A 14,434-nucleotide genomic window follows, 5' to 3' on the forward strand; every position below is an offset into this window, starting at 1 on the left:
TAATTGTTTCACCTTGGAAACTGTATCTTTGTAAACTGTATTGGCCTTTTTTTTTTTTTTAAACCAGGTGTATCTTCCAGAGTTATTTATGGGTATAGATTGTAATTTTAGGACAGATTTATTTGTAAATGAAGTAATGTATAAGAAAGCATTTTGGGCCGGGCATGGTGGTTCACGCCTGTAATCCCAGCACTTTTGGGAGGCCGAAGCAGGTGGATCACCTGACGTCAGGAGTTCGAGACCAGCCTGACAAACATGGTGAAACCCCGTCTCTATTAAAAATACAAAAATTAGCCAGGCTTGGTGGCGCATACCTGTTAATTCCAGCTACTAAGGAGGCCGAGGCAGGAGAATTGCTTGAACCTAAGAGGTGGAGAGTGTAGTGAGCTGAGATCGCATCGTTGCACTCCAGCCTGGGCAACAAGAGCGAAATTCTGTCAAAAAAAAAAAAAAAAAAAAACACTGTGTTAATTGTAAAGCTCTGTATATAAGGGATATTGGATCTTTGAAATGTTGTTACTTTTAAATTTTGAAAATAGATTTGATGAGTAGCATTTTTCCCCATGTTTTTCCTAATCTTATTTGCCAGTGTAGTGAGTACCTTGTATGGAATGGTACTGGTCTATGAGGTGGCATTTTTTGATTGTTGATGTTGTTAGCTTGAATTTTAGAGGTATTTTGTCATTGAAATACTGTATTTTGAAGATGCTGTTTCACAGATACCATTTTACTCATAGATTTTTTGGTGTTTTCTGGTGTGTTGTTTTTATATTTGCAGTAAGTTTTTTCTGATCCATGTTTTTATTTTCTCCAAGTTTATATATTGATTTCAAAATGAGCAGCCATGGTTTTGATTTTTAAAATGTTTTCTGTACTAAAATATTTTCAAATGGGATCAGTGAGGTATGGTATTAAGTGCATTTGTTTCAAGGCCTTTAACTTTTGTTTGTGAAAATTTTATTGAGCAGCCAAGTGCTATTTATGAGTATGTTTGTTTAATTTTTGAAAAAAAAATTCTTTGTCTTTTTTAAAAGCCTAATTCATTAGTCAACATTAGGAATATTCTGATTTCAACACTTTTCTCCTTTTACAATAGGATTGGATTCAGCATCAAAATACATCTACTCATATTGAGAGCTGTCGACAGTTACGTCAACAGTAAGAACTTTTTTTTCTTTATTATAGATAGCATATTTACAACATAGTTAATGTTCAGATGTGACTTAAATACCTTTAGTATAATACTTTAGAGAAAAATATTTTTGGAAAGCTCTTGTTTTTTAAAATAGTTTTGTGGAAGTATATTTAATATTTTTCCGAAATGGTAGAATTCAATATATCCTTTGCTCTTACACTTTTCTAGCTTAATTCCCAGTAGGTAAACTTTTTATGTCATTAGTTCATTCTTTGCTGGCTTACCTTTCCCAGGATCTTTTATCTATATCAGAGCAGGTATCTTTTCTTCTCCTATCTCCACCTCTTCCCATAGGACAAGTAACTGAAAATCAATGCAAACCAAACACCAGTATTTAATTTTGGAACTAAAACTCTTCTCTGACTTAGAACCAGTTTTCAGAATGTACCTTAAGTAAGGGATGGACAAGCTAGATGTCTTGCTTCCTTAACATTGGCTCTTCAATTCTTCCACCTTTTTCTTCTTAAAGACAGGGCACCTGTGAAGGTTTCCCTACTGGCCATGGAGGTGAAAAGTGTGATTTTAACACTGTGTTCCTGTATCTCTTGAAGTAGCGTAAAATTAAACTCTGTCTTCCCTAATACCATTAAACAGTTCCTAGCCACCAGACTGACAGTAACATGTTATTGGGCAAATGGATTTGAGATTATCATTGAGGATCCTTCTGGTCATAAGTGATTAAAGTTCCAAATTAGTTGCAGTGGCTTATGACTGTAATCTCTGCACTTTGGGAGGCTGAGGCAGGTAGGCTTGCTTGAGCTCAGGAGTTCAGGCCAACACAGCAGTATCTCATCTCTAACAAAATAAAAATAAAAAAATCAGCCGGGCATGGGGGTACACATCTGTAGTTATAGTATTTGGGAGCCTGAGGTGGTAGCATCACTTGAGCATGGGAGATAGAAGCTTCAATGAGCCATGATTGTGCCACTGCACTCTAGCCTGGGCGACAGCCTATTTTAAAAAAAAAAAAAATTTTTTTGAAGTAAGATAATTTGTAAGCTTATTTAACTGGGAAGCTTAAATCAGGTTGGTGGTTCTATTAATAGTTTCAGGAGCAGCTGTATTGGATGCTCAAATAAAAATTAGTGTCAGAAATACTTCTTTCTTAGCTGTTGTCTTTTACATTGGCCTTATGAAATCTTGGACACACTTCTTTCACATAGCAAAATGGACCCCATGGTTCTGGATGTAAGTGATGTGTGTAGCTGGCATTTCTAGGAGTTTTTTTTGGTTTTGTTTTGTTTTTGTTTTCCTTACCCCACCCCTCACCCTGTGACACAGCCTTGGGAGGTTCTGAGAATATATGCCTCTCCCGTCTGACCTTTTTTCTTTAAAGCACTTCTTTCTCCATAACTCTGGCAGAAGTCCTTGTTTTGACTCTTTGGTTCACTTTGGGTTAGTTGTCCATCCCGAAACCCATTATAGTGGCTGTGGGAATAGGGTAGTCCACCTCAGTTTGTGTCATGTCTACTCCTGGTGTTGAGAGTGAGATAAGTGTCACCTGGATCTTTTGCATTAAGACTAGAAATCGGGGTTAGTATTCTATATAGATGCTGTACAGACAAATATAGGTTATCATGGGGAGATAATTTGTTACCTGAAATGGATATGCCTTACTGCCACTGTAAGGAATACAGTTGAAAATTGAAAAATTTCTCCAAAGCGGCATTTTCCCACAGGTACCCAGTGGGACGTCTTAATTCTTATGAAGGTGAATTTTTGTTTGGGTGGGAGTGAGTTATTTATTTTAGAGAGTCATTTATGCTAGTAAGAGGATTATAGCTACGTTAATTTACTTGAGCAAACAGCATGTGTATACCTATTAAAGCCTGTAGTGTAGGTAAGCCTATTATTTTTTCATACACTTAGGACCCTGATTTTTAAAGCATTTGCTTTCCATGCCTGCTAATTTAATATTCTACTCTGTTTATTTTTTAGCCATATCAAGTGTATTTTGGTTCTCCACAGAGATCAATAGGGAAGACATATATAAATATAAGCATACCTCATTTTATTGTACTTTGATTTATTTTTCTTCCCGTAATTTGCCTTTTTTACAAATTGAAAGATTATGGAAACCCTGTGTCAAGCAAGTCTATTGGTGCCATTTTTCTTTTTTTTTTCTTTCTTTTTGACTTAAACTGGGAGAGAATAAATTTCTATTTAGAGTCCAGAAGTCTGAAATGCTGTTAGCTGGGCCACCATTCCCTTCCGAGGCTCTGGGGGAAAATCTGTTCCATGCTTCTCTTCTAACTTCTGATGACGGGGGACAATCATTGACATTTCTTGGCTTGTAGCCCATCAATCCTATCTCTGCTACTGTCTTCACACCACCTTCTCTTCTCTTAAACCTCCCTTTGCCCTGCTATTAGAAGGACACTGGCTATTGGATCTAGGGCCCATTGGATAATTCAGGATGATTTCATCTCAAGAGTTTTAGTTTAATTACATCTGCAAAGATCCTTTTCCAAATCAGGTAACATTCACAAGTTCCAGGGATTGGAACATATATATGTATGTATCTTTTGGGGAACACCATTCAAGAATCCATCTTAATCATTCCCCTAATACCAAATTGCTCTCTCGTTTGGGCCTTGAGCAGTGCTTTTGCTGCCAGAAGCAATCAAGAGCTGAAGTTGAAAATGAACAGTGTGTATATTAGCACCTGTATGCTGGTAAGAACTGCAACTGGATATATCCTTTGATCTGGCATCCTCTGGGTCAGTTTCCACTTTTTCCTATTGTGCAGTTTGAGTTCTTTCGTTGCACAGGTAACTGTGGTTTGAAATTTAAAACAACAGTATATCTTTCATAATTCCAGGCTGTGTCTCCTAACCAGGCCTCATGATGCCTTCACAGTTTCTTACCTTCTGCACATTTTTCTTCACCTGGCCTCACTCTGATCACAATGGCAGATCCAAGGCCTCCCTCTTCCCTCGTCTCTACTGGGCCGGTCAGGACTCTTTCCTATCGGTGCCATTTTTCTAACAGCATGAGCTCACTTTGCGTGCCTGAGTCACATTCACAGTATTTCAATTTTTTTCTTTATTGTTATACCTGTTATGGCAATCTGTGATCAGTGATCTTTGATTTCATCTTACTGAAGGCTCATGATCAGTGTTTTTTAGCAATAAAGTGCTTTTAAATTAATGTATGTACATTTTTAAAAACATGCTATTATACAGTTAATAGACTGGCATAGTCTAAATTGAACTTTTTATTTGCACTGGGAAGCCAAAAAGCTTATGTGACTCGCTTAGTGTGATGTTTTAGAACTGAATCTACAGTAACTCTGAGGTATGCCTATGTATTGATACACGAGAGAGGATTTACTAGGGGAATTGGCTTACACCATTATGGAGGCTGAGAAGTCCCACAATATGCTGTCTGCATATTGAAGACTCCAGGCTTCTGGTAGTGTGGCTCAGTCCAAATTCAAAAGCTTCCAAACCAAGGAAGCTGACAACATAATTCTCAGTCTGAGGTAGAAGGCCCTAGAGCCCCAGGAGTCTGCTGATGCAAGTCACATAGACCAAAGGCCAGAGAACTTGGAGTTCTGATGTCCAAGAACAAGGAGGAGAAGGGCATCCCGCTCTGAGGGAAGGAGGGGTGGAGAGAGGGAAGGAGCGGTGGAGGGAAGGAATTCCACCTTCGTCCATCTATTTGTACCATCTGGGCTCCCAGCCTATGGCGTGATGCCCGCCCACATTGAGGGCAGATCTTTCTTACTCAGCCCACTGACTCAGACTAATCTTCACTGGAAACACTCTCACAGACACGCCAACAGAGAGTGCCTCACCAACCATCTAAGCATCCCTCAATCTAGTCAGGTTGACACCCAAAATTAACCATCACATTCAGGTTGTATGCACTTGAATAATTGCTTCATGACTTTCTCTCCACTGCAAAATAATTTAATTAATAAATTAGATTTGGTTAGGTGCTTGGGATCTGCATTCTTTATTCTTTTAAGCTGCGTTATGGGGATATACCTTCTTTCTACTCATTCCTCCCTTGATGTATATTTAGATTTTTCTTTTCTTACGGCTTATTCTCTCTGGCTTTATTGGATCTTTCTGGATTATGACACAAGAATAGTTGAGGAAAGATACAGTGCATCAGAATTTTAGTATTAAAAATAGGTAATTATACTATGTTTATTGTGTGCTGGGCATTCTAAGTGCTTTACATAATTGATTTAGTTTTCAAAACCACCTATGAGGTGTTAAGTATAAGGATTCTTCCTGATTTTATCAGTGAGAGAACTGAGGCACAGAGACAATTTCCCTACCATAATGCAGCAAATAGTTAAACGGAACTAGTTTAGCTCATAGGCCTTTATGTATCATCCCTTCTACTTTTTTATGGCTTAAAAAAATTTCAGAATAAAATATTGAGGGGAAAAAGGAAGAAAAACATTTATATATTATTCATTTATAGTCACCATTTGTTAATATTTGCTTTATTATATCTTCATACTTTTTTCTGAACTATTTGAAAGTAAATTGCAGAAATTGTGAGACGTCGTTTCTGAATTCAGCGTTTGTCTCCTAAATGTAAGGACATTGTTCTGCATAACCACAATACAGTACGTTTAAGGAGATTAGCAATAATTCCACAATTCCTTCTAATATATAAACCAAATTCATATTTTCCCATTTCTTTCCAGAATGCCTTTTACAATCTTTCCAGAATGCCTTTTGTAACTCTTCCTGTCTGCCCCATCCATACCCCCAATCCCAGTATTCAGTTAAGATTTATGTATTGCAGTCTCTTTTAATCTAGAATAGCCTACTCTTTGTTTTGTTTTTTGTTTTTTGTTTTGTTTTGTTTGTCATCTTTTTTTTTGTTTGAGGAGGATGTTTTACGGTGTTGACTTTTCCTTGAAATGTCCAGGAAACTTGTCTTGTTGAATGTCCCACTTTATATGGTTTTCTATTTGTTTCCTTAGCATTAAATTCACTGAGAACATTTTTGTTGCAAATACTTCATTGGTGATGTGAATATTTATTGCATCACATTGGGATAAAGATAATATCAGTTAACTAGGTCCTTGTTCTTAATAGTTATGTTATACCACCTATGTTAGGAGCGTTATTGCTTCTGAAGCACATTTTTGACTAGTTGGGCAGGATAGAGGTGTTTCCAAATTCTGCTTGCAGAATGTATACATGCTTTATCTTTCTGCCCTGGGCAGCAGGGATAAGAACATGTGTTATCTAGTGAACAGGTCTAAACTTGGTGAACCTGAACCTAGTGAAGATCAACAATATTATTTATTACTAGCTCTCTCAGCTCACTGCAACCTCCACCTCCTGGGTTCAAGTGATCCTCCCACCTCAGCCTCCTGAGTGGCTAGGACCACTGGCGAGTGCCACTATGCTCAGCTAATTTTTTGTATTTTTGGTAGAGACGGGATTGCCGAAGCTGGTCTCAAACTCCTGAGCTCAAGCAATCTGCCTACCTCAGCATCCCAAAGTGTTGAGATTACAGGCATGAGCCACCATGCCTGACCATTATTACCAACTCTTGAATGATAGTCTTCAAGCTCTTGTGAACCATAAACTAGAGAGCTCTGGAAATTTAATAACTTTGATGTGTTGTTAATCACCTTCATTTCCAGCATATACATATGAGAAAGCTAAGGCTTACACATACTAAGTAACTGGCTTTAAGTTTCATAGCCATTAAATGACAGCACCTACAGTGAAATCCACTTTTGTTTGATGATAAAAGATTTGCTTTGAATCACTGTAAGACTAGGAATTTATCCTCCTGGATGGTACAGAGCAATGAAAGTTTTTAAAAGTGTGGAAATAGATGGAACAGAATTATCCATATATTGGGAATTGTTGACACTAGGTGATGGGTATGTTGGATTAAAGTTAACTATTTTGTCTTCATAGCTTGTCCCCTCATAATTAAAAGATGCTCCAGACAATGTATCTATTCTCAAAGTAGGAAGAATGAGGCAGAAGCTTTCTCAGGTATCTGTCAGGGGTTTTGTACCTATGTCTCATTGGTTAGAACCTGTCACAGGCTATCTTCTAGAGATAGTGGGAAAGCAAATATTTAACTTTTTTAGCCATTGTAGTAAAGGCAAACAAGGGAAAAGGGAATTGAGAATTGCCATGGGGTTAGCTCATTAACACTGTCTGAGACAAATAGCAACCAAGACAAACCACTTTACTAAGATTTGACCTAACTTAATTTTCCTGCTTGGTGATTTGTCAGAAGTTTGCTGCCTCCATTTCCTTACCTGGCTTTCATCTTGCTGCTGAAATTGTATTCTTAAATGTAGTGATTTATTTATTTAATATAATCAGCTTGTCCAAATGCCTCTTAGAGTTCAGATTTTCTAGAAGTTGAAAGTGAAGATACAGCCTTTTTCTTAGGCTTCTGTGATACTACTGTTTCCCCTACTAGTTTTTTCTGTGATTACTCCTTAATCATTTATTGTTGTTTTTTTTTCTTTGCTTAATTATTTATTTATTTATTTATTTATTTATTTATTTATTTTTCTTTGCTTTACTCTGAAGTTGTCAATGTGCCTAAGGTTCTGTCCTTGGCTCTTTTTTTCTATAAACTCCATCTTATGTTAGTCTCACTCTTAGGGCTGTAATTATGGCTTCTACATGCCTGATTTCTAAATAGCTCTCATCTTTCCCCCTAATTCCAGATATTCCTTTACACTTATTCTGAAAACATTCCTGTTGTCTTCTCTTACAAATGCTTGTTAAGTTCCCATTGTTTTTTCCTGTGTGTAACCTCATTACCTGATTTTAAGGCTCTTCATAATTTGTCTCTACTTGAAACAACAGACAGTCTGTCCAAGTTTCCCCCTTTATAATTCCTTTTCATCATTTCTATGCTGCAGCTAGACCAGTTCCTGAAACAAAACACCAATGTTTTGCCTCCAATCTTAGTTTATGTATTGCCACGGCATGAAATCTAACCTAATCCATTCCTATTAATAGGTCTTTGTAAGGGCTACTTGAAAAGCAGCCCTTTCTATGAATTCTCTCCTGATTCCTCTCACTGGATATATCTTCATGAGGACTACTTGGTGCAAGTTAAGGGGCACCATTCGTGTTGTATTCTGTGAGTTGCCACATGGAATGTGATAGGAGTGGTGTTCCCTAGAGTTCTGTATAGTAGATGAACTGTCTTCTCTTTTTTAACCCTTAACCTAAGCGTGTATCTTGTACCTCTTAACACTTTTGTGCATATACTGGCCGTTTTACTTAAATAAAAGTTTAGTCCTTTAACGTATGGGGAATGCGTTTCCCTGATACACCTATTAGCATAATACTTTGATTATTTATTGAACACTCAAAATGTTTTATTTCCAGCAAAGGTTGTGAAAAGTCCTTCTGATATATTACAGGTAAAGATTAATTGAGCCTTACAGTCTTATTTTAGCTGTTAGTTAATGTTGTTTATTTTCAAAATAGATATCCTGATTGGAATCCTGAGATCCTCCCATCAAGAAGGTAATTTTTAAAAATAGTAATATTATTAAAACTTGATTGTATTTTAAAAGTAAGCCGTTAATTTTAAGAAAGTGATTATTTTGAGTTCTACTTTTGCCATTTAAACAATAGGCAAATGCAAAAACCTTTATGAATCTGTGACTTACTCCAATGCTTAAATGTGACACAGCCCCGCCCCCGATCTACTTTCTTTAGCCTTTTCTGAAAATATTTTATTCTGACTTTATTACTTTATGTTTATGATATCTTCTGTTATAAATGCCTTGACTGCTAGGAGTGGTATTACTACGTTCTGTATACCCTAGGAGATTCTACTCAGGTTAGGTGTGTACACACACGTACACACACCTAGAGAAATCAGAGTCATATTTATAGATGGCATAATCTTTCAGGAAAAAATTATTTAAAACTTCTGTTTATGTAAATCATTTCCTAAATTCTTACATAATTTAATACTTTAAAAACATAATTAGATATATTGTTGGTACAGGAAAAACCAGAGAAGTTCATTATTGTATTCTTCCGTAAACTAGAAAACAGACATCCAAGCAGTTGGAGGGCTGATAAACTGTTCTTGATTATTTCTTATTTACCTGTAAGGCTGAATTACATCGTAACAAACAGATTTTTGTTTTAAGGACATATCTTTTTATCAGAATTTGGTATTGTTAGCAGTCTGTTTTTAACAAGGTACTTCTGTCATTTAGTATCGTTTAAATTTACATTAAATTGCTGATCACTTGCTTTTTCCCCCCCGCTTGTAGAAATGAGGGCAATAGAAAAGAAAATGAAACTCCACGAAGACGTTCTCATTCCCCCAGTCCTAGGCGTTCTAGAAGATCAAGCTCAAGTCACAGATTCCATCGGTCTCGAAGCCCAGTGCATTACATGTATAGACCAAGAAGTCGAAGTCCAAGAATTTGCCATCGTTTCATTTCTAGATACAGATCCAGATCCAGATCCCGTTCACCATATCGAATTAGAAATCCATTTAGAGGTAGTCCAAAATGCTTTCGATCAGTTAGCCCTGAAAGGATATCAAGGAGATCAGTGAGATCATCAGGTACACTGATGGCCATGAAATAATTAATGTACTTATTCTGACTAAATTTTTAAATGTCTGTCTTTTTGGATTTTGAGAAATGTTCTATTTTTTTTTTAAATTTTAGAATTGCTAAATGAGATCTGACCCACATCCCACAGAGTTAATTATTCCCTCTGGTAACTTGGCAAAGAAATGTGTGTGAATGTATGTGTCCACCAACATATTTAAAACCAAGGATGGTAAAATGTCTTAGTTTGCTTTAATAATTGATTATCGAATTCCATGAATTAATTTAAAATGTTTTGAAATGATTATTATTTTAACCTGTGACTTAATGTTGATTTTATGGCCCTCTCAGAAATAACTCACACAGGCATGGCACACATACAAACACACTCCTTCTTCTACAATGAAAGAAACCATAGTTAATATCTGAGAAGTACTTCGGCACTTCCACTGCTTCACTTGACTAGCCTGAAAAATTCAAAAATAGTACTTTGCACAGGTCTTATTGTATCTAATATAGTCTAAAATGCTGATTTCAAATGGAGATACCTTTAATATATAAGGCATTCCTTCTTAAAGTATGGTCCAAGGATCGATTGGGGTCCTCAAGATCTTCTGAGAGTTCTGTGAGGCCTTCTCTTTTCCAATTACATGCCTTTATGAGTCTGGATTTTCTTTATCCAGAAGCAGACGAAAGAATTTAGGTTCTTCTTTTAAGCCCAACATTAAAATGTTTGGAAGAAGATAGAGTAGTGTTACTCATTTCACTAATTTTGTTTTGGGAATTACAGTTGCTTTTTATAAAAATACTTACGTTAATATGGGAATTTACTTTTTTTGTCATTACTTTCAGTGGCAAAGACTACAGTTACTTTTGCACCAACCTAATATATGAATTAAGAAATATTTTTAAGATTTTAATTTCTAATATGGTAAATATCAATAAATATAACACAAATCTTTGTAGTCTTCAAAAAGTGTAAAGCAATCTCAAAACCAAAACTTTGAGGATCACTGGTATAAGGGAATAAAGGAACTTCATGCAAGAGCCTTCTGAGTGAATAAAGTATAGGTTTTTTTATTGTCTATGTGCTTCCTGTTCAGCTTGAGAATAGCACTATGTGATTATATCAGGAGATGGCTCCTACCTTAATTTTTTTCCAATTGAAATTGTGTTTTATATATTTTTACTAGATAGAAAAAAAGCATTAGAAGATGTGGTACAACGATCTGGGCATGGGACAGAATTTAATAAACAGAAGCATCTTGAAGCTGCTGATAAGGGACATTCACCAGCACAAAAGCCTAAAACTAGCAGTGGAACAAAACCATCAGTTAAACCTACAAGCGCTACAAAGAGTGATTCAAATCTAGGAGGACATTCTATTCGTTGTAAATCAAAGAATCTTGAAGAGGACACTTTGTCAGAATCTAAACAGGTGGCTGATAAAACCGTTTCTCTCCAGCGAAAGGTAATTCTTTAAAATAATTATTTTTGGAGATAAGGTTTCACTCTGTCGTCGTGGCTGGAGTGCAGTGGTGTAAACATGGCTCACTGCAGCCTCGATCTCCTGGGCTCAAGTGATCCTCCTGCCTCAGCTTCCCAAGTAGCTGGCACCACAGGCGTGTGCCACCATGCCTGGCCAATTTTTAAGTTTTTGTAGAGATGAGGTCTTGCCATGTTGCTCAGGCTGGTCTCGAAGTACTAGGCTCAGGCAGTCCTTCCACGTCAGCCTCCCTAAGTGCATGAGCCACTATGCCTGGCCTCGTAATTCTTTGTTAGTGCAAATATGCATACATTTGCTATGACAAACAGAAAACAAAATTGTTGCCAGGCATGGTGGCTTATGCCTGAATCCCAGCACTCTGGGAGGCCAAGCGGGGTGGATCGCTCGAGCTTAAGAGTTTGAGGCCAGCCAGAGCAACATAGTGAAACTCCCTCTCTACAAAAAATATAAAAATGAGCTGGGCGTGGTGGCAGATGCCTGTAGTCCCAGCTACTTGGGAAGCTCAGGTGGAAGGATCACTTGAGCCCGGGAGGCAGAGGTTGCAGTGAGCTGAAATCACACCACTGCACTCCAGCCTGGACTACAGAAGGAAGACCCTGTCTCAAGAAAAAATGAAGTTGTCTTAACTTTTTTATTCCATATTTCCAATAACTTTGAAATTATGAGTCGTTAAATGATTTTAGTATGGAATATTTTACTGGTTTTCTTATAAAATAAAAGTCCAAGGTTCAAAATCTTGTAGCTTAGGAATTCCAGTGGTTTGGTGTTTGATGCGTCAAAAGAGAACATTTTGATGGTTTGGCATTTTTGGCTAGCTTCCCAAGCAGATCATTTTGATGAGTTTTGCTCTCTAATTGAGAAAGTGAATAATCACCAGCAGCATTATTGAGCTTTTGTAATCTTTTTTAGTAAGGTATAAGAGTGAACCTCTCCTGAGAAATGATCTTTATTCATCTGTTCTATACTTTTTGTGGTACAGTTCAGAAGTCAAAAACTCTGTTGTACAGTGTAAAATGTATATTTTGGTACTGATTTTTAGTGTATTTTGACTGTAAACTACTGGTTACAATACTAAGGTATTGTTTTATTGTGTATGTTTATTGAATCACTATGAAATAATATATTAAAACATCAAGAGACTTCAGAGAAAATCCTAATAGGCCAAATATCAAATATTTTGTATATTTTAATATTAATAAGTTTTCAAGTATTTAGGTGTGGTATGCATTGCTCTCAACAGTATCTAAATACATTAAAGACTTTCAGTATGTGCTGTTCCCTGCCCCAAAGAACTTAACGTTTAGAAGGATAAACTTACAGTAATCAACCAGTAATAGAATTTTGAAGAGCATTGGGAACAAATTTTTGAGTATAAGGAAAATTTTGAAGAGGCTGAGTTAGTCTCATAAGATTATTAATATATGAAGTTCTTTTCATTTTGGTTCAAGACTTCTAGGTGGTGGCAGTGGAACTTTTTTAAAAAAAGTTTCCTTATTTAGTAAAAAATAGGAGAGATGGGGGTCTCACTCTGTCACCCAGGCTGAAGTGCAGTGGCACAGTCATAAGTTATTGCAGCCTCAAATTCCTGAGCTCAAGTATCCTCCTGCCTCAGGCTCCCAGGTAGCTAAGACTACAGGTATGCACCACCACACTGGGTGTTTTCATTTTTTTTTTTTTTGAGACGTAGTCCCGCTCTGTCTCCCAGGCTGGAGTGCAGTGGCACGATCTCAGCTCACTGCAACTTCTGCCTCCTGGGTTCAAGTGATTCTCCTGCCTCCTGCCTCAGCCTCCTGAGCAGCTGAAATTATAGGCGCATGCCACCATGCCTGGCTAATTTTTTTTATTTTTAGCAGAGACGGGGTTTCACCGTGTTGATCAGGCTGGTCTCGAACACCTGACCTTGTGATCCACCCACCTCAGTTCCCAAAGTGCTGGGATTACAGGTGTGAGCCACCAGGCCTGACCTTTTTTTTTTCTCTCTTTTTAAAATAGAGAGTCTTAGTATGTTGCCCATCCTGGTTTTAAACTCCTGGCCTCAAACTCCTGGCCTCAAGCAATCTTTCTGCCTTGGCCTCCCAAAGCACTGGGATATAGGCATGAGCCACCATGCCTGGCTCTAATTTTTAACATGAGTGGTAAAGTTGATACTACAGTGTATTCAAATGGTATGCATTATATATGAATTTTTAAAAATATACCTGTTTAGATATCATTTCCAATTATTAGAACAGAGGGGGTGAGCAAAGCTGTAATTTCACCTTTCCTTGTCGGTGGGCCATGTAGTTTCATAGAAAAATTCTCTCTAATGGCCTTGGACCATTCCCTAGATCTTATTTGCTATAAGATGCTATAAACAGAAAAGAGCACCTGTAAACCATTTCTGGGTTAAAAAATATAAATAACAGTTCTTATCACTTTTGCATTTAAAATCTTATTAAAGTGTTAAAATTGTGATTAAAAAAATTGTGTAAAGGGGTGGTGAAGGAAAAGGAAAATGGGTAAAATATTTGGAAAAGACCCTTTAATGTACTAATATTAGTCGTAGAAGAAATTATATAGGAAATTATTACTGTACATTGTAGCTTAATTTGGTTTATTTTTAATTTTCTTTCACTCCAAAAATAGCTTCGGAAAGAACAATCATTGCATTATGGTTCGGTTCTTCTTGTATCAGAATTACCAGAGGATGGTTGTACTGAAGAAGATGTTAGAAAATTATTTCAACCATTTGGGAAAGTGAATGATGTCCTGATTGTTCCATATAGAAAGGAGGTGAGTCGTTTAATCTGTGGTAAAAATTCATACAAAGTCACTGCTTTGATGATTCTATAAATTGCTGTTGTGTTCCTTAGCTGCTTGTACTGCATATATAATTGTTCTTTGAGAGTTGTATAAATGTTTGGATGTGAATGAGCAAGTCCCCAATGTAATGTTTTATATCCTTTAAAATAAGTGTTTGCCCACTTTTTCTGTAAAGGACCAGATAAATATTTTCAGTTTTATGAGCCAGTTATAGGATCTCAACCACTGTGCTCTGGCATTCTAGTACAAAAACAGCTATAAGTAGTATGTAAATAAGCAAGCATGGCTGTGTTGCAAAAAACTATTTACGAAAATAGGTAATATGCCATAGCTTGCCAATCACTGCTTTAGAACACCAGTTTGATAATACTAAAACAAATTACTT

General features: G+C 36.8%; 1 protein-coding gene across 6 annotated transcripts in view; it reads left to right on the top strand.

Moving 5' to 3' along the window:
* Positions 1-14,434, top strand: part of ZNF638 (zinc finger protein 638) — a 100,274-nt gene that overhangs the window by 24,888 nt on the left and 60,952 nt on the right. For all 6 annotated transcript variants that reach the window (XM_017877587.1, XM_017877592.1, XM_017877591.1 and 3 more), the window contains exons 3-7: positions 1,097-1,158; positions 8,650-8,688; positions 9,453-9,751; positions 10,934-11,211; positions 13,873-14,019. In XM_017877587.1, the coding sequence (XP_017733076.1) occupies positions 1,097-1,158; positions 8,650-8,688; positions 9,453-9,751; positions 10,934-11,211; positions 13,873-14,019 (825 nt within the window). The remainder of the gene's footprint in view (positions 1-1,096; positions 1,159-8,649; positions 8,689-9,452; positions 9,752-10,933; positions 11,212-13,872; positions 14,020-14,434) is intronic.

This window comes from Rhinopithecus bieti, unplaced genomic scaffold (assembly GCF_001698545.2).
Source record: "Rhinopithecus bieti isolate Rb0 unplaced genomic scaffold, ASM169854v2 scaffold_10706, whole genome shotgun sequence".
NCBI classification, from domain to species: domain Eukaryota; kingdom Metazoa; phylum Chordata; class Mammalia; order Primates; family Cercopithecidae; genus Rhinopithecus; species Rhinopithecus bieti.